At 42.7% G+C, this 18692-nt stretch overlaps 1 protein-coding gene across 5 annotated transcripts in view; it reads right to left on the bottom strand.

Moving 5' to 3' along the window:
- Positions 1 to 18692, bottom strand: part of SGCD (sarcoglycan delta) — a 370190-nt gene that overhangs the window by 55337 nt on the left and 296161 nt on the right. For all 5 annotated transcript variants that reach the window (XM_049829657.1, XM_049829658.1, XM_049829655.1 and 2 more), the window contains one exon: positions 8085 to 8157. In XM_049829657.1, the coding sequence (XP_049685614.1) occupies positions 8085 to 8157 (73 nt within the window). The remainder of the gene's footprint in view (positions 1 to 8084; positions 8158 to 18692) is intronic.

Consider the following 18692-nt stretch of genomic DNA (forward strand, 5'->3'; position numbering starts at 1 on the left):
TGTACGAGGTTAATGAGAAGTTCACGTTAAAGGCTCGGTTTTAAGGAAGCTGGTTCGTAACTGCTGCTCTTCGTCAGGCAAAACCCCCGATGCGGTTCCCATGCTGGGCTCTGCACGGCTGCGGGCACGGGGAGCTCTGTTTGCCAGAGGGCTCCCACCCAGGCTGGCGTGCAAAGTCTCAGCGGGGAGACAGTCCTTCCTTAAAAGCAGGTACCGAGTGCTGAGTAAGGCAAAGATTTTTATTTTGCCTGCTTTGCTCTTCATTTCGGGTTTTAGAAATGCGAGATACACAGCTGGAGAGAAGCATAAAGGGATAGAGAGAAATATTAAAGAAAACCATGTATTTTTCTACCCAAAAGCAAACATGGTGCTCAGTGGATTACATTCCTCTCATTTCTTTAAGATAAGAATAGCGTTCAAAGGAAAATCTCCTTCTCTTCTGAGCTATTCAGTCATTTTGAACACGATTACATCCTAAATATCACAGTATTTGCAAAGGATTGGGATCACAGTGATAGGCAGGTAAGGTGCTTTCTTTGCCACCTTTCTATTTACTTCTGTATTTCATGCTCAATATCCTTGGTACAAACAGCTCTATCTCAAGTACAAATGTTATGATAAAACAACAGGTTTTGAGCCTCTCACAGAGCATTAGAAATGCTGCATCCCAGACCAGCACACCGACGGATTCACAGTGCAGCATCTCCCAACTACGCTACGTAAGAGCAGCACTAGCCAGGCTCTGCTGCAAGGCAGACGTGTTGCCCAACTTGCACCGAAACAAACGCTGGTTTGCCTGCCCTCCTCTCTGGGTCCTTGTCTGATGATTGCTTTTAGGACACTTACGGCTACAGTTAGACAATAACCTGCAGATCCTGTTACAGTTGACACCCCAAAAATGGTCCCTAAAGCCCGCAGACCAGGTTTTCCTCCCAGGGCACAAGCAGCAAGGTATGTCACTCTGGAACATGTAGCCCTCCTTAATCATTATCAAAATGTAAATGAAAGGCAACATTTTCTATAAACATCTGCATTCTAGAGGCTAAAGGGTATTTGCATCATTTTCTGTAAGACCTTCCAAAAAATACCACCTCAGGGAGCAGACTAACCTACTAGACAGATACATCATGTTAGATGTGTCACCACATCCTTTTAATCAGTGCATAGTCAATACTCTGTATCATATGAATAACTAATTAGTTTCGCAACTTATTTCCACAGATGTCATTGCAAAATCTATCTGAGGAATGTCATCTGCACTTGAGAGAAGGACAAGCATTGTAATTAAGTATTAAGCCATTTCACCAGTGTGAGTCTGCCATGGAGTGTGAAATGGCTATAATTCACATTTTTAAGACCTTGCATTTATTAGCATCTATTTTCTACTCAAGGTTAGTGGTGTGCCGTACACAGAGTTAAAAAAAAGCAAAAAAAGCTTACATTTTTGTTATTCAAATGGATATACATGCATGTCTGACTGTACAGATTGGTCACACCGATAGGGTTTCTCTTAAGTCCCAGAGGACTTCTGGCTCATACACCTTTGTGAACAGCACTCGAAGGTTAGATGAATGCTCTGATTATGGAGCAAGCGACATTCTGCTGTTGAAAGCTAATGACAATCCTGGGCGCAACGCACCTAGGCAGGATACAGATCTTGTATACAAGAAAGATATTCAGTCTGAGATAACAGTCAGGATTGACGATTAGTATCTCCCAGAAAAAAGGCTTTGTTTGCGTTAGGAAACCCCTACAGAATACATGCAGAGAGAGAATAATGAACCAGGCTACTGTATTCTATTCAGGGCCCAGGGAAAGTTAAACTGGTCTCTGTCTGGAGCCATTGCTCCAGTTGCAATTATGCTACTTAATTATATGCAGAAGAAGAGGAGTCTTGTGTATCCTCCCACCAACCACCAAATGAGAGGGATACTTCCACTGCTCTCTATCCCATAAGCGATGCCATTTGGCATTTCCTTTAGAAATCTGTCCTTTACTTCCCTATTCTCACTTGAAGGGCCACATGGCTCTGGTGGAATATGCATGCTTTGGTGGAATATGCATGCTTTGGTGGAATATGCCTGCTCTCGCACCCATGCATTCCTGCAGCACAGGGGACATGAGCACACCTGGAAAGAGCCACACACCCCACTGCAGGCTGCTCAACCACCAATTCCAACGGCTTTGCCTTTTTCCCTAGCTCGAGTTTATCTAATTTTTTTATTTCAGCAATATACTGTGTTCAAAACACCTTCATGCCAAGCTCCCCTTCCTGCCAAGCCTGCTTTCACCATCCATTAGCCCTCTTTGAAGAGGATCTGCCTGTCTATGGACAGATGCTATTAGCAGCACTGTGAACAGGGCAGGGCCGTGATTTATCTAGCCGGGATAAATCAGCAAAGCTCTGTCAACGCCTCTGCCATTTCCCAGGCACGTGCCTCCTGAGCATCTCATCCAAATCTAGGCTTCACCTGCTAAAAGCAAGGAAGGAAAGGACACCAAGAGCTAAATCCCCCTTTTCTGGTGCTGGATGTGAAAGAGATGAAGGTCATTAAGAGAAGATTTGCTGGGGTAAGGAAAGGGAACAGCAACACCCCTCTCCCCCTTTTTGCAACAAAAATACTTTAACAGATGGAAAGCCCCAGCTATCGACTGCCTTGTAACTCCAAGCCTTATAATACGCTTCCCACAAGAAGCCTATGGAAAGCCTGCCTTTGATTTGGGAGGGCTGTGGCTTGTCTTCTACAACAGATGAACAGGCAGCAGCTTTGAAGGGATGTCAACAGGAGGATAGGCTAAAGCAAAGTGGCTGTGGCTGTGAAATCAGTGTGAATTCTGCTCTGAGAAAGTTTCATCCAACAGCAAGCATTTCAGGAAGCCTTAGCTGTTGCAGGAAAATTGTTAGATCAGGTATGGTCACCTAGATTAAACAATGAAGAGTGATGAGGACCTCTGCCATTCAAAAGAAACTCCCTGAAGTCCACTTAAATTAGCTCGAAGTTTAGAAACCAGGAACCTGTTCTCTCATTTTAGTTGCACGCTAATGTGTTGACTTCAGTGGAGATAGTCATATAAATCCAACCCATCTGTGTCATATGAAAATAGTTATATTTGTTACAATGTGGAAAGTAAAGCTCACCCCAAGGCAAAAGTCTGTTGTCTTTTAAGCTGGTAGGACTACCAAAATTATTGGGATTCCACTGGTATAACAGAGAAAAGAATTGCATCCTTCCTGGTAAATTAATCGGAAAATAACACCAGCTAGATACAAGGCTACATTGGCCATTTTACATTTGCTGGCACCTCACAGGAATCCCCAAGTGTTTGCTATAAACTAAACAGTGTTTCAGCATCACACACTAGTCTTTATAAACAACTTCCATTTCTCATCAATTACTTCCTCTTTCATACCATTCATTTTTTGCATTTCCTCTAATTTTTGTTGCCTTAATCTTTATTAATGTAACAGGTTTTAGACAGAAACATTATTTGTGTTCGTACTTATTGAAAATGTCGCCGCTGCCTTGTGAAACACAGCTAAGAGAAACCTTAATTCGGTAAGAATTACTGTTTTGCAAAATGAGTATTGTTACATCAGCTAAGCACTGTATTAAATTGCTTTTTGTTACAATAGGTCTCACTTGGACTATTTGGATAGTTCAGTACTGCACATGGTAAGGTAGAATTGCACTAATAAAATCAAGCTGCAGGTACATTTCATCTGCCATTTGGTACTTTCAGTGCTTCATAATTAACTTTGGTCAAAAATTACCCCTTCAAGCCCAAGGGATTAATTCTTCCTTAACTGTATTTGTGCATTACAGGAAAATGGTTATCCCTTGGTTTCCTGGCCTTGGATGAGCGGTTTACTGCATTTTTAACCTACAATAATTGCAGATGAATTCCAGCTGTGTGCTTGCCCCTCATGGAGTGAATTTCGTGCTGATTTCTTGTTATTTAACTCTGGGAACAGAAATGCCCTAAACCTGGTTTCCATGCTCCGGGTGCCCCTGCCCAGCATGACCTGGTCACTGGGGAGGTACTTAGGCCAGCTCTGAGCCCAGGGACTGGGATGGATGCTGTAACACAGCACCCATCTGGCATACAACCTCCCAGCTTCCAGCACTTAGCAGTTTAACAACATCCTCCTGATATTTGTTCTTATATTGGATCACCCACTTTTTAATCCCCTCCCCTCAAATTATTTCCCTTCTTCCTTACCCATTGGCTCATCTAGCCTTTATCCCTCACCTCGGAAGATTGCTGATCTTGTGTTTGTCCGACAACTTCTGTTAGCCTCCTTGGATATATTTGCCTTTTGGAAGAAGATAAATAAAGGCAGGTGATTCCTGCCAGTGTCAAGGAGAGGCTCTCAAGACAGGCTCTTGACAAGTTACTTGGGTGCTACTAAAATAATCCAGTGAAAAAAGGTCGTATTGAATTCAACTTTTATACATAGGCAATCACATTACCATATGTCAAAGACACCGGCCTGCATTAAAAAGAGTCAATGCAGATAAGCGCAATTATTTCAATGTCCAAACAAATCTCCCAAGCCCTCCCTCTAAACTATTTTGGGATGATATTGAATGGCAATATTAACCATTCCAAGAATTTGAAAATAATTTGAATTTGTTTCCTTTCTTTTTTTACTCTTTTTGACCAGTTTAGAACCCAATGAACAACTACCAAAACTTTCAAGAGCCTAAAATTACTTTAAATAAGTAAAAACATGGAAATGTTCACAGAAGTATATCAAATAGTTTTTCAACCATCTCTAGTTCTTAGGTCATTATTAAAGAATATTCTAGATCCCATATAGGAAACATGAACCGTTAATAACACCCTGCACTAAACAAGACATTTATGAGCTCTGGCATTCCTACTACAACTGATACTGAGTAGGATTGGTTTAGGACACATGAGTCTGCAGCACGAGAGAGCACCTCCTGAGAAGATCAGCAGCAAAGTCCAGACCTGGATCAAACAAACATCAAACTAATTCTTGCAGCCTTGCGATGGGCTTAGCATGCAGGGAAAAAGTTACGCACATATGGCCACCTGATTTTCCTCCATCTAAACCACTGCAGACAAAAGTGTTTTTAAAAGGGCAGTCGGGAAAGCGGAACACACCTTGTCTGTTCTTCAGGACGGCGACCACCTTGTAGAGCAGCTGGTTACTAATAAATGAATTAGGCTACATGAACTGAAGACTGTTGGGCAGCTAAATGGGGACAGAAAGTCTGTTGAGGATGTGTGTGCTGTCACTTGGAGCGTGTCAGTCTTTGTGACACTTGGGCATGACTGAAGGGCTTTGGGAGGTGGGAGGAAAAGAAGGAAAGAAACAGAGGTGACTGGCATGATTAGCGTACTGCCTGTCTTGCAGGAGAAATCAGTCTGTTAAGGAGAGGAGAAAGGGAAAGAAGACATACAGATGGTCTGACTCCCAGTGGTGACAGGAGCACTTGGTCTCCTCTCTTTCTGATAGTGACAGTCGCTGTCACCTTATTTTGAAGTCTCCTAACGAAAAAGTGGGAGTCAGTATGGTACTGAAAAGACCAAATGGATAAATCATGTAACTAATCGTAACTATTTGGTCTAGGAAGAGTGATGGAGATTGGTGGCACTTGGCGACGGCCTGCAATAGCTGAATGTGCACGTTCCCACCCCAAAAACTTCAGACTAAGGAGGAAAGGAAGTCTGCATGATTTCTTACAGAAAAAGGTCTTTTAGAATCAAGCTAGCTACTGAGTGCATGTTTACAATGCTGTTTTCCTAGCAATGTATGAGAGCTCAGGACCCATAGGCTGCCATCTCATTCCGTCCCATTTCACTGCAGCATCTTTTTAAATAGGCCAAAAGGACACCTTACGCACGCACTCTGCTGTCAAAATAGGAAGGTACCAAAAAATGTCCCCCCAGAGTAAGATTATTTTCTCTCTTAAGTCTGTACTGCACCCAAATGGCACCATTTTACCTAAGAAGCCAGTGCTCCAACATGTAGGGTGAGAGATGGATGGTTCTTGGTTTGGGGAGGAATAGAGCATTTGCTCTTGGGAAACTTTGCTTTCTTTACACAGTGCTACCATTGGCTCTTTTCTTCTCAGGGTGGTGGAAAAAACATTTATTTTTGCCAAGATAAAGTTTTCAGAAGCACACAAAATGTTTTAGGACCCTGTGGGATTTTTTTTCAAGGTAAACCCTATTCAATGATTTTCCCTTAAAAAAAAAAAAAAAGACACCCCCCCCCCCCCCCGATTTTTATAGGATTTTTTTTCACTCAGTCCACTAATTTCAAATGAAGTCAGTTATCTAACAGCTCTCTACATAAAACAAGTGAACTAACAACACGAATTTAAATATACAAATACAGATCAAATACACTGAATCAACCCCCTCGGATGGATACTGCCATTAATTCATTTCAATTTCATTTATCTTAATTCTCTTTGGAACAGAAGCATACTTAATCAGATTAAGGCCATTTTAGTTCACATTTTCCCCCTCTAATATGACACCCTACACTTATTTGGATTAAATTCCCCTCCCATGTTTAGAAAACTCCTACGTAACCACAAACTTAGACCTAAATCTTGCATCTCTTTTTCACTACTGAAAATGGGACCTGGTTTTGTAAGTTACTTAGATGCTAGTGGATATTTTAACTATGAACTTGCTTTTTTTCTTATTTCCCCTGAAAATGTCAGTAAACATGGGCTGTGCCTGAAAGCCTTTGTTCCCCGAAGCTCACCTACAAATCCACCCACCTGCTGACCGCTTCATTTGCTTGCTCTGCCCGGAGAAAAGGAGGGGACGTGTGCTCTGCACCACCGCACCCTGCCCTCCTGCGGCTCCTTCCACCACAGCAGACCCTGGAGCTGCCCTGGAAGTCGCATGTCAGGCTGAGCAAAGACCCTGTTTCCTCTTTTTTAAAGGAAGTATACCAAGATTGGGAAAGCCACAAGGCAGGGTTAAAGTCACTTCACGGAGAAAGAGAACAAACTTTCCTAACAAACTGAACCACAGCACCACTGTGCTTGTTGTCTGACATATGAACCTCTGAGTGCAAAATGGGAACAATTAAGAGTGTTTCCAGAGAGAAACTGAAAGATAGAGAGAGACCCAAGGGAAGACAGCCAGGACATTCTTCATCTTCCACGGTGATCTAGCTGGGCCATAACTACGCCCAGTATCAGAGCAGAGAGAGTTAATGAGAGGTCCTCTCCCACCTCAGTGCATCCGCAGTAAATCTGCAGCGCTCGTGCACAACTTCAGCTGTCTGAAGATTGCTTCACCCCCAGCAGTTTCCAGGAAAGGAGTTTGCAACCCAAGACCTAAGGACAAGATGTCCTTCTGGAGACTTTTTTTTTCGCCTTTTCTCTCTCTCTCTTTTTCTAAGGATAATTAGAGCATTGATGGCAAACTCCTACAGCCCTCTTGGTCAGAAGATATCAGGAGATTCAGTCAATAATTTATTAGGCCATACGATTAGTCTCTTTTCAGAGACTAGTCATCCAAACTAACCTGTAGTGCCACGCCTTTTTTTTTTTTTTTTTTTTTTTTTAATAAATATAATGCCCAGCATAAGCTTGAGGGCAAAGCTGGTTCTCAGGAGCTGTGCTGTTTATTGCCTCCTGAAATATTGCCGTCAGCAAGCGGCATCTCTGTGAGTGTCAGCAGTTCCATGCATACACAGCTAGACCCTGTGTAGGTCAGGGAGGGTTTGCATTTCTGCGAGACAGATAATGCTGGGGAGCATTATCCTTTTGCCTGCTGCTACTCCCTGTGTTTCAGCCCGGACTCCAGTACCTCCCTGCACAACCAGGAAAAGATTTCTCTATTTTTTTTCAAATGCTGAGCCCAAGGTACGCAGAGCATGTTACAGAGGAAAAACAATTTGCCTTGAGCTCAGTCATATTACATGTAAACACGGCAGGTCCCTTCTCTTCTACGGCATCCTCTTGGTGATGCCTTCCAAAGTGAATCCCCAAGCTCTTAAGCAAAAGCAAAAATGATGCCCAGCAGTATGTACAACTCCAACAAGGCGCCACTGAGTTACCGTTAAACCACATTCCAAAGTTTACCTTAGTTCCTTGAAGGGGTCTGCCCTGACATTGGGAGTTTCTATAGATTTAGGGAACACTGTGCCTTCTGCTCCTGAAATCACAAAACAAAACAGAAGACAAATTGTAAACATTATAAGCTGTTATCAGGGGATTGATTGTCAAATCATACCTAGGTGCAATTTAACCCGTCGCCTGACCCCGTTTCTCTCTTGCACACAACCCTTCTGTCCCCAGGAAAAGCCAGATCTTGATCATTTGAAATTGGTTGCCTTGATTACAACTGGGATTTGCCTGTAAACCGCACTTCTGGCTGTAAAAGCAGCTGCTTGCACCCTGACTGTGGGAAGTGTTTGCTGACCCAACTGATGCAGGGAGCTTGGAAAACATACCCCCATGGTAACCAGGCATCTAATCCAGCTATGTCCCTCATTAATGAACCTGGATGCATGCCATGACATTATTTCTTTTGCTGGGCTCTGAGAGATACTCAAAGGAGAAAATCAAATTTTGGCTCGATCAGTGCAAATGTCTCTCCGGTCAGGCTGTGCTCCTGCCTGGGGAAAAGGAGGGAGGTGTCCACCTGATGAAATGCAGCACAGGCAGGCAGCAGACTCTGCTCTAGTCCCAGCCTGGCCACTGGTGTGATGTGTGACCCAGAAGTTATTTAACTTCTGCTCATTTCCCCCTTCTCTTAGAGATGGTGGGGAAGGCAGCACTACCCACATTTGCTGACTGGTTTTAGATTGCGAGCTGTGAACTGCTAGGTAGTATGAACGGCTTTCCTAAGTTTCAGGCGACCGCAATCCTCTTCCGTGGCCACCTGCATATAGCCCAGGCGGGGCCATTTCACCCAGCCATCCCTGCACCGGGTCCGTAATTTGTGACCGAGCCATGCTGTATGTCTCTAGAAAGGTAAGTTTTCCCTCCCCATATCATTTAAGCCAATTTATCACCTTTTAAGCCAAAGGCAGCCCATGCCATCCTCTGCTAAGCCTTTCCACTGATTGTTCTAACTTAAAAATGTGCATCTAATCTGAACAAGTCTCACTTCAGCCTTCAGGCACTCAATCTTCTCATGTCCTCATGTGCCAGCCCGTTGGCCCTGCATGAGCAGACTCTCTACCTTCTGTAGATACCGACAGTGACCCAACCACCCCAACCTTCTCTGATTCTCTGAAAAGTTACGGCTTTCTGAATCATTCACTGTGAAGCAGATTTTCTGGACTTCTCATTCCGCTTTTCTGAACCCGTTCCACTTTTAAAATACTCTATTGGGACACAGGAGTCCCCACGTGCTGTCACTGATGCTCTTTGCTGCAGAATGTCACGTTCTTGCTCCCATTGAAACTGCCAATTAAAACACAACTAAGGATGGTACTAACTGCCTTACACACAGCAGTGCACTAGAAATTAATGTTCATGTTCTCTAATATATAGCTGCCTACCCGATGAGCAAGTACGACCTGTATTCTTAAATTTAGACCCGTGGTCTTGTGTTAAGATGCATTGTGAACAATTAGTCATTCATTATCTGTAGTCATCACAGCAATTTCAGTGTCAGCGTGCAAACAGCACCAGTGCCATTTTTTTAATTCCTTAATTATTACTTTGATAAAGCTATTGGTGCAAACTAGAGATCCTGATGAGACTGTTTACATATAGTGTTTGAGATCTCTTAACACGTGCTATTATAATTGTTACTAATGTGCAGTCTGGAAGTCGCCACTATAGAATAAAAAACGTTCTGAGAAGATGCAAAACATGTTAATAAAACATCCTTCTGTAACTTCTGCTATAAGTGAGAAACACCTGTGGCTTCATTAAGGCTACACTTTCTTTGCACTGAAATAAATTATCTAAGCTGTCCAATGGTGTTAAAGAAAAAGAATCAGAATGAAAATAAGCACTCTAAAATTTATTAAAAAAACCCAACTGCTTTTTAACCTAGAGAAAAACAAAGTAATCTCAAAGATGATAAAAGCAGCCTAAAATTTGAAGCTTTATATTTGGGAATTGAAATTGATCCTATGGCACCATACAGATATTTAGCTCTTAACTTTACTATAAACCTTCATCGTTACAAGTTGTCAAAAGCAGCTGTAACTTTCTTGAAGGTTATTATTATCAGATCTGTCCTCTCTCAACAGTTTCCAAATGATTTAAATCTCTGTTTATCCACACAATTGCCTTGGCTATTAGCTTTGCAATGAAACTTAGCAAAAAACACAGCTTGCACATATCTGCATAATAAAACAATGATTTTCCAGAGGAGGAAGATGAGGAAGTGCAGCTGCAGAGGTGCACACAGATATTCTTGTACCCTTTTCACCTGTATTGCTTAAATGGTGACCTTATGCTGGTAATTTTAATTCATTTTTACACACTTTAAGTCAGCTACTTAAGTTATGCAAAGTCCAAAATAATGATCTGCACGTAACCAGAAATGCTTGCAGAGTAAGGAGAAACTTTAGCATATTTCTAACGACTTGGGGTTTTCCAGCCTTTCATTATTTAATTTAAATGCAGGGAGCAACTTTGGAAACAAAGCCAGCAGAGATTCCAATGCAGTCATTTCAGGAAGGCTGAAAATAAAAAAGCCTGCTATACCTCTCCTCCATCTCCTTGTCTCCTTTCCCTACACACAGTTCTTAAACCCTCTTTTCCTGTCTTCTTTATTCCCAGATCCATGAAAGAGTCCCTTACGCACTGGGAACAGGAATGAGATTTCCAAACCCTTCTGTTTCTCTGCTTTGATACGAATTAGAAGTGAACGCTACCTTGATAAGGCTTCCTGCTTTGACAGCGTAATTTCTTATTATTCTGTTTTAAGAACACAAGATCTCCCAAAGGGCCACCTGTCCCTGTCACCGAGTAGGCCATCATCCACGAGGGGATGCTGAGGGACCCGGACTGAGACATCCCTCCCTTGACTCTGGCTGTCAGCAGCTGAGGGACTCCTTGAGCTGGCCGTCTCATCCAGCCACTGGAGAGACACTGATAAGCTTTCCTCAGCTCACCTAATTATCATTTTAAGTGTCCCCATTTCTGTAGCAGGGAGTTCACAGATGAATTAAATACTCTGGAGAAGTTCTGCCTTTGGTTTCAACCTGCTGCCTGATGATTTCACTGGATGTTTGTTCTGCCTTGGACTGTGAAAAACAGTAAATAACCATCCTCTTCTTTTTGTGCTACTGGAAATTTTATAGACCTCAAATGTGCTCACTCCCACCAGCACTCTCTCTTCTATGCTGAAGAGTCTTGGTCTCTGCCTGGGGGATCGGCAGCTCCCGCAGTGCCTCCTGATCCAAACAATTGCCTTGGACAAATTCAACCACGCTGGATATTGGTGTCAAAGTCTGGCTCTTGGCCACTATGGAAGCCCCTAGCCAGGCTGTGATAGCATCAATGTTGGATGGCATTGAAAGTGAAGGCATTAGTCTGGAGGAAGTGACCTCATTTAGTGGTTTTACTAAGGGCTTTGGCAAAAAAAGAAGGAAAGTTTGAGGGAAATGTGCTGTTGACACTGAATTGGATTATTCTGGCTCTGCAGAGGAGAAGGGAGATGTCACAGAGAAACAAAAGTTTGACTTCAGGGAGTGGAAGAAAAGAGAGAGGGTGAAATTTAAAAATATGAAGTCCAAGATCATGTGCTTAGAAAGTAGTAAAAATTTCTTCTCCATGTTGGATGCTTCCAGGATAGGAACATCCCTGGATAAAGGCTGAGTGCAACTCATGATTCATGGAGGCAAGACAGTGCCAAAGGAAAGGCAAACGTGACATTAAACTGAAAGGCAAGAGGCAAGTCTAACAGGAACATGAAAAAACCACAATATTTTAAGAATCGTCAGTGAATCCTTTAACGCTTATGTAGCCCTCAGCTCATCCCCAGTGAGGAAAGTGTATAGAGAGGAAATACTGTCATAACTGCACTAACAGAAAAAGTCTATCCTACAAAAGAAGACTGGAAGGACTTGGCTTTTTAGCTTAGCAGCATGACGGCTAAGGAAGTATACGAATGCTGTGTATAAATACTTTAGGAGGATAAATAACGTGAAGGAAAAAGAACTGCTGGCTCTAGGCCAATGTTGGCATGAGAGCAAGTGGCAACAAACTGGTCCCAAATATATTGGGGGAAGAAAAGTAAGTGTTTTCTAGATGAAAGAGGAGCAAAAACGGGAGCAGCTTTTCGGTTAGATGGGACAGACAATCGAACAGATTTGACAAATTCATGACTATAAGACATGGCATCTCAAAACCAAGGGACAAGATTTGCAGGACCAGAAAGCGCCTTTTAGTCTTGCACTCCCCTAGTCTTATTTTTACTGTCCTCTACCTGAGGAATGATGGGGTTTGGCAAATGGTATTAATACATAGCTTCAACAGTTCAAGACTTGGCTGCTACAACGTCCCTTCTCAATCACAGCTGTTATATCCCTCTTCTCCCTTTACTGAGCATAAAGCAAATGTAAATTAAATTTATTATTGTACAACACAGCTTCTGCTTCCTGAATTATCTGTTATTAAAACATTTGCTATCTACCATGAAAAATGCATAATACAAAATTTCTATTTCATTGCAAAGTACTGAAAGTAATTTTTTTCATCTTATGAGACTCTCTGCTGCTGCTAAGGGTAACTTACCTGCAAACAGCCAAAGACGGTTAAGAGAAAACAATCACATAATTTGTATTTAAACATACTATACTGTACATCCCTAGGCAATAAATTATTCTTTCTCACAGTACTATATCAGAGTGACTTCTATTAAAAGCCATACCTACTGATTCCCTCTTCTGACGCTGTGTAATTTACCACCGATAAATGTTCATAAACAGTTTGACTGAAAAATCCATAAAGCCATTTCAGCTTTATTTTAAGTTCCATTTAATGTCCCTCAAAAATGATTTCATCAATGTGTTTCCATTAGCTGGTTCTCTGCCCAATAACTTATTTCCACACAATCAGTCAGGAACTTCTAAAGCATATGACAGGATCTACCTAAAGTGTTTTGAATCACCACAAAGACTCACTCAAAGAATGTTTCTTTTTCTTCCTTTCTAGTGCATAAGGTGCGGGGGCACAAATGTCAAAGACCCCTCTATGTGTTCACTTCACGGAAGAACAAAAAGCAAGAGTCCTGTGTCAAGGGAACATTTACAGTTCAATTTCAGGGTTTGGGGATTTGTTTGTTTGTTTGTTTCTCATCTTTCATTTGAGACTCAGAAGGAAGACTGCAGGAGAACAGGTCTGCCAAACAAGAGTCTGTATTTTCTCTGGCACTAGTGGTTTCTTAGAAGCTTACTGCCAGATCCAGGAGACAAGCCTTGCAGTCTGGACCACTGCAAGTGAGCTGTTGGAGCGACATCCAGCTTCTGGACCTTCTCTCAGCTCCCTCTTTCTATTCTGCACCCACCATAAGAGCCTCCAGTGCCACCAGTCTGTTGTACCTTCTGAACAGCTCCAGCTCTTGCACAGAAAGACGCTGTCCGTTCTTGCTGCAGAGCACGTGCCTGGCACAGCAATCTGCCCTCGCTGCTGCCAACATGGAAGCAGCAAAAAGAGCCAGGGGGCTGGGCTTTTGGCAATCATCTCGCTCTATCACAGGAATCCAAGGCAGGATAAAACAAGGTGGGTTTTTAATCCCATTTCCACATTGAAACAAAGCAGAAGCATCCTGTTGTGCATGTGCGTGTTGGTCTGCCGGTCTCCTGTTGAAGGGCGCCTTTCGAAGCCCTCTTCATCCAAATGTGGAGTTGGCTGATCGATCTCATGAGTTTTGTGAGGGAAGACCGGGAGATTACTGACACCCCACCAAGGCAAAGGTTCTGGTGTGAGCTCAACGCTGGCTGGATGCCGGCAGCTCCGTAGGGGAGAGAGGAGTTACAAATGCCCCAAGAAGGGAGCACATCTCAGCTGGGAAGGTGTATCTTCTTAACCAGCAACAAATCTAACCAGAGGAAAGTGGGCATCAACAGTTCAGCTTTCTAAGCTGCCTCTTGCTGTCCCTGTGTGCTGCAAAAGTACTTGAGCTGCGTGACACTGTCCTGGCACCTTCCCTGGTGCAAAGGCAAGGGTCATCCCCGCTCCCCGTGGCCAGAACTGGGCTCCAGCCATCGTGGTAAGATACTGGTCACATACCGCTCCCGCTGCACAAAACTCGCTCTAGGCTACTACTACTCTCAGCTGGAAGGGAGAGAAGAAGAGCTCAAATGCAATGTGATGAGAAGTATTTTTAGACTAATGATTGATGCTCCTGCTTCAAGGGTAGGTGGCAATCAGCTGAACAGCACTTGGGGGTGAATAGAACGCGAAGGAGGGAAATCAGGTTTCCGCTCAGGTGCAGATGCACCTGGTTAGCTATTCCCCACTTTCCTTTTTCTTTTCTTTCTAGACAACACATTTCTTTACCATTGTGTATTCTTCTAGTAATAATTCCAGACCCACAGTACACCTTTAGTGTTGCATATCACTGCTTTATAATGAAATTGGGGTCTCAGAGCCCTGTGACAAACCTGGTAAATAAGTTGGCTTAAGTGTATCTTTTCTTTAGGGCTCTGCCTTCATGTAGTACAGTGCAAATGAGGGGAGAAGGAGAAGGATTTGCTATGATTTTTTTCTAGCTAAAGTCAAGAGGCAATGTATAGTGTGCTGGTGAGCCCCATAAACTACCTCTATTCCCGCCATTATTGATCAGGACACTTTCAGCAATTTGTTCATGAAAACACCTGTCTGACGAGGTTCTCTCCTCTGTAGGTCTCATCAGGGTAATACGTGACAGTCTCAGAAAGGTGTCTGTGCAAACAGATGTCCAGGAAGTCAATCCAATGCAATATAGGCAGAAATGATTTGCGCCTGCTTCTTTTAATTCCTAGCTCTAAAAGCCTTATTCATCCTTAATTTATGTTTTTAAATGGATGAACATAGTAATTGCTGTTGCTCCCCTTGAATCTCATCGAATCTGAAATCAATAAGAGCTCCATTTCAGGGCCCAACAATAATAGCCTAGCTAGGTTAAGCCAGTGCACTGAACAAAAGCCATAAAGCTTCATTCATGTTTCTTTCTGGGATACTATAGAAATAGTTCATTGCAAAGGTCTGTCTGTCTGCCTACCTTTGTTGTCAAAGTGTTGGGGAGTTGTCCTTTTACGGGTAATCTATGTAATGAAATCATGTGCAGCATCAACAAAGGTGTTTATAATAAAAATGTAATATAAATTATTTAGAATCTTCTAGATGTTGGTCTTGGCACTGTATGCACATGGGGAGTGAGTAAACCCTTAGGCACTGGGCTGTGGTTGATTTAGGCCAGACGGGAACTCCTTGTGACTCCAGCACCGCCAGCTCCGCCGGGTGGAGGAGAAGCAGTTGTCTGACTCATAGTCCCAAGAAATCAATGGAGCCTGGTTTTAAGCTAGAAAACTTGCAAACAAGATGAGCCGCAAGCTCTAAGATAAGCGTGCGGGTCATTAGTGATGTGTGTGTCTGCAGACACACGTTGAACTTCAACAGCCTAGCTTCTGTGGTTGAATGTCTGAGAAACATAAAGGGAATAACAGAAAAGAACAGAAGGGCTTGCATCCAAACTGAGAAAAGACATAGGAAGAAAGGTTGCTACAACTTATGCTGACCTCTAGATATTTCCTCCTTGACTAGTTTTGGGGTCCTTCAACACTTTTTCTGCAGCTCAACAATAGCAATGTCATCACTGAATTCCTTTGAAGCTCTTCTTGGCATTCTTGTGCAAAGTTGCAAAGAAACTCAGGCGAGCACCTGAAGTAGGAATACACAGTGGAAATTTATCAAGGAGAATATTATGCGAGCTTCAAACAGATCAGGTTGTGAAGGCTAGGGAAAACACTTAGGAAATAAAATATAAATCTGCCACACTTTTAAACTTGATTTCAGTGTTGGTAAGTGTACAGTATGTTTCTTTCATAATCCTTGTGACATTTAGTCAATATTAATCTGATGGTGGATGATTCTTCTCTTTCCTTAAACAGGATTAAGGTAATGCAACCTGAACACACATTTCAGCCTGGACTCAAAGCCTATACACTTTACATAAATGCTATCCTTTTTGCCTGGAATGTACGTTGAAGTAAAAGCAAACACAAGGAAAACTTCTTAGTGTATCTCCCTCTCGACACACATTGCTCTCTCCAACAAAAGGCAAGTTTAAATCTGGGTGAGTGGATTTTGAAAAGCAATGTTAGCTGAATTTGCCATTAAAGGAATGGACAACAGTGCCTACACCTATTGCCCCCAAGGCAGCAAAGCAATCAGAAGTAGTCATTCAAGAATTGTATGTTTGTTCAAGATCTGGTAATTTTAATTTCTTCCCTTATTCAATGGGAAAAAAACTTTATTTGGAAGAAAGCATCCAGAAATCCCATCCCAGCCTCTCGGGACAAAAACACCCACCCAATTCGACCAAATAATTTTTTTCTATATACTTCTAAAATTCTGTGTCACTGCTGATTACAGATTAAATAACTGTTTCACATTGACTTCTACGTTGATATGGAAATGGTGCAATTCCTAACTGAGACCAAAACAAGAATTTTCTTGAGGCTTTAATCACTGATAGGAAACACTTCTTTTTTTCCCCACTGCTCCTTAATTTTGTTAAACGCATATTTTTTTCAGCACCACAGCTCTGCAATGAGCGCAAAGAAATTTGTTGGAAGTCCATTGCCATGACTGAATGCTACACACAGTGGAGGCTGTTTCCAGTCTTGCTAGTGCCAGTGCTAAAACCTGGTGTCTACATTTGTCAGCGTATTTCCCTACTTTCCTCATTTTATTCTCTGTCCCTTTTCTGCAGGACCAATGACTACACGACAGCTTGGCAATCGCTCTGGGACTGCATTAGTATTACTGCTTAATTACCTATAGGGAGTGCATAGTGAATATTCATAGCTGCTCTAAAGAAGTTCATACATCTTCAGCAAAAGATCAAATGCCTGCCCAAGCCTTATGAGCGGCGCGGTTGTGGCATGCTCTTTTCTCTTGCCGAGAGCACAGAAGGGAGCTGTGGAGCAACCGCTACCTCCAGGTGCCTTTGAAGGAGCCTGAGCAAACAGGAGCTCATTTGCAACTGGATAAACTGGGAAAGGCCTCTGACCCCAGGCTGATGGTACAGAGTTTGCTTCCAGAAGCACAGTGAGGTGCCCCAGCAAGGTACCATGGCCACGCTTTGGCAGCACCGAGCCACCTCTGAGTTAGAGGCAACTTCTTCTCTGCTGCCTTTGTAAAGGAAAAGGATCATAGTAGGAAAATGTTTCAATTTGCTAGGAAAAGAGTCTTGTAGCACCATTTCTCCTTTGAAAAAGCTTTGAAAAGTAGCACCATTTCTCCTTTGAAAAAGCTTTGAAAAGTAGCACCATTTCTCCTTTGAAAAGTATGTTTCTCAGGAAAATGTACAAAATCCACAATACAAAGATTCAAGCTTGGCATTTGTCCTCAGGCATAAAGTTGCAGCAGACTCGGTGGTGAGGCCAGAAAGCTCCATTTCAACTCTGGATCAGGCCTGATTTCAACACTTGGCTACAAAAGTTGTTCCCTGTGCCACAAACAAATCAGCAAAATGCCAGTTTGAAATCATAATGGTGCCGTAAAGGGCAACCGTGCATGTCCTGACCCATAAATAATCGCTTCTGAAGATGGGTGCATGCAGCAAAAATGGGTGGTAATTCCTGGAAGTTGTGAAATTTCTAACTTACACCACCCTCTGAAATGACTGGCACCAGTCAAATAGCTTTGTGGATTGTTTTAATGAACTATAACTACTCTTGCACTCATTAAAGTTACTCTGCTGTAAATATTGCAGCAAACACAAGCTAGAAAGCACGCGCCAAGAAGCTACCAAAATTGTAATATTGAGGAAACGTGAGCAGAGTCCTTTAACCAGGCTGGCATTACAGCCACAGTTCTGCAGGGCTCCTCCCAGATCAAGCTAATACAAAGCTCCCTGAAAATGTTTGTAGATGTGAAGCTTTAGAGACAGCTCGCCCAGTTTACACAGACATACTAGTGCACCACATTCATATTAAATGCTGTTTTCCTCTTGTCCAAAGTGAAGGACACTGCAAATACTTTTTAACCCTTCCATGGGTAATAAAAGCCACCACTTTGTGTTCTGCAAATACAGAGAAGGTTACCCTTTCCTCCCCCCAAAACAGAAACCCGCACCCCAAACCCTCCCATTTAAAAGAGCCTTCTCCAAGACAATCATGCATTGATCTCACTGACTACAAATTTGGGCTATGTTGCTTTTATCAGTGGTGTTCCTCCACTAAAACCTCTGAAGTCTTTAATATATAGCTTTCATAAATAAAATGCTGGAAATGCGCCTTGGAATTAATTACTCCAAACTTATTAATAAATTTGCAATAACATTTCAACAGCTGATTCCTCGTCAGGTGCATTCCCAGACACCTGGAGAGAAATTAGAACAAAACCCACTCCCACACTAACATTTCTGAAACTCTAACCTGTGACCAGCATTTGAATGCTCCGCACAGTTCATCACCCAGAGGGAATACGCTACAGTGGCAAAAAGCTGCAAGGGAGAAATAGAGCTACTGGCTAATTATTTGAAGGGAGGGCATGCGAGGGGTTGGCGAG

This window comes from Accipiter gentilis, chromosome 26 (genome assembly GCF_929443795.1).
Source record: "Accipiter gentilis chromosome 26, bAccGen1.1, whole genome shotgun sequence".
Taxonomy (NCBI): domain Eukaryota; kingdom Metazoa; phylum Chordata; class Aves; order Accipitriformes; family Accipitridae; genus Astur; species Astur gentilis.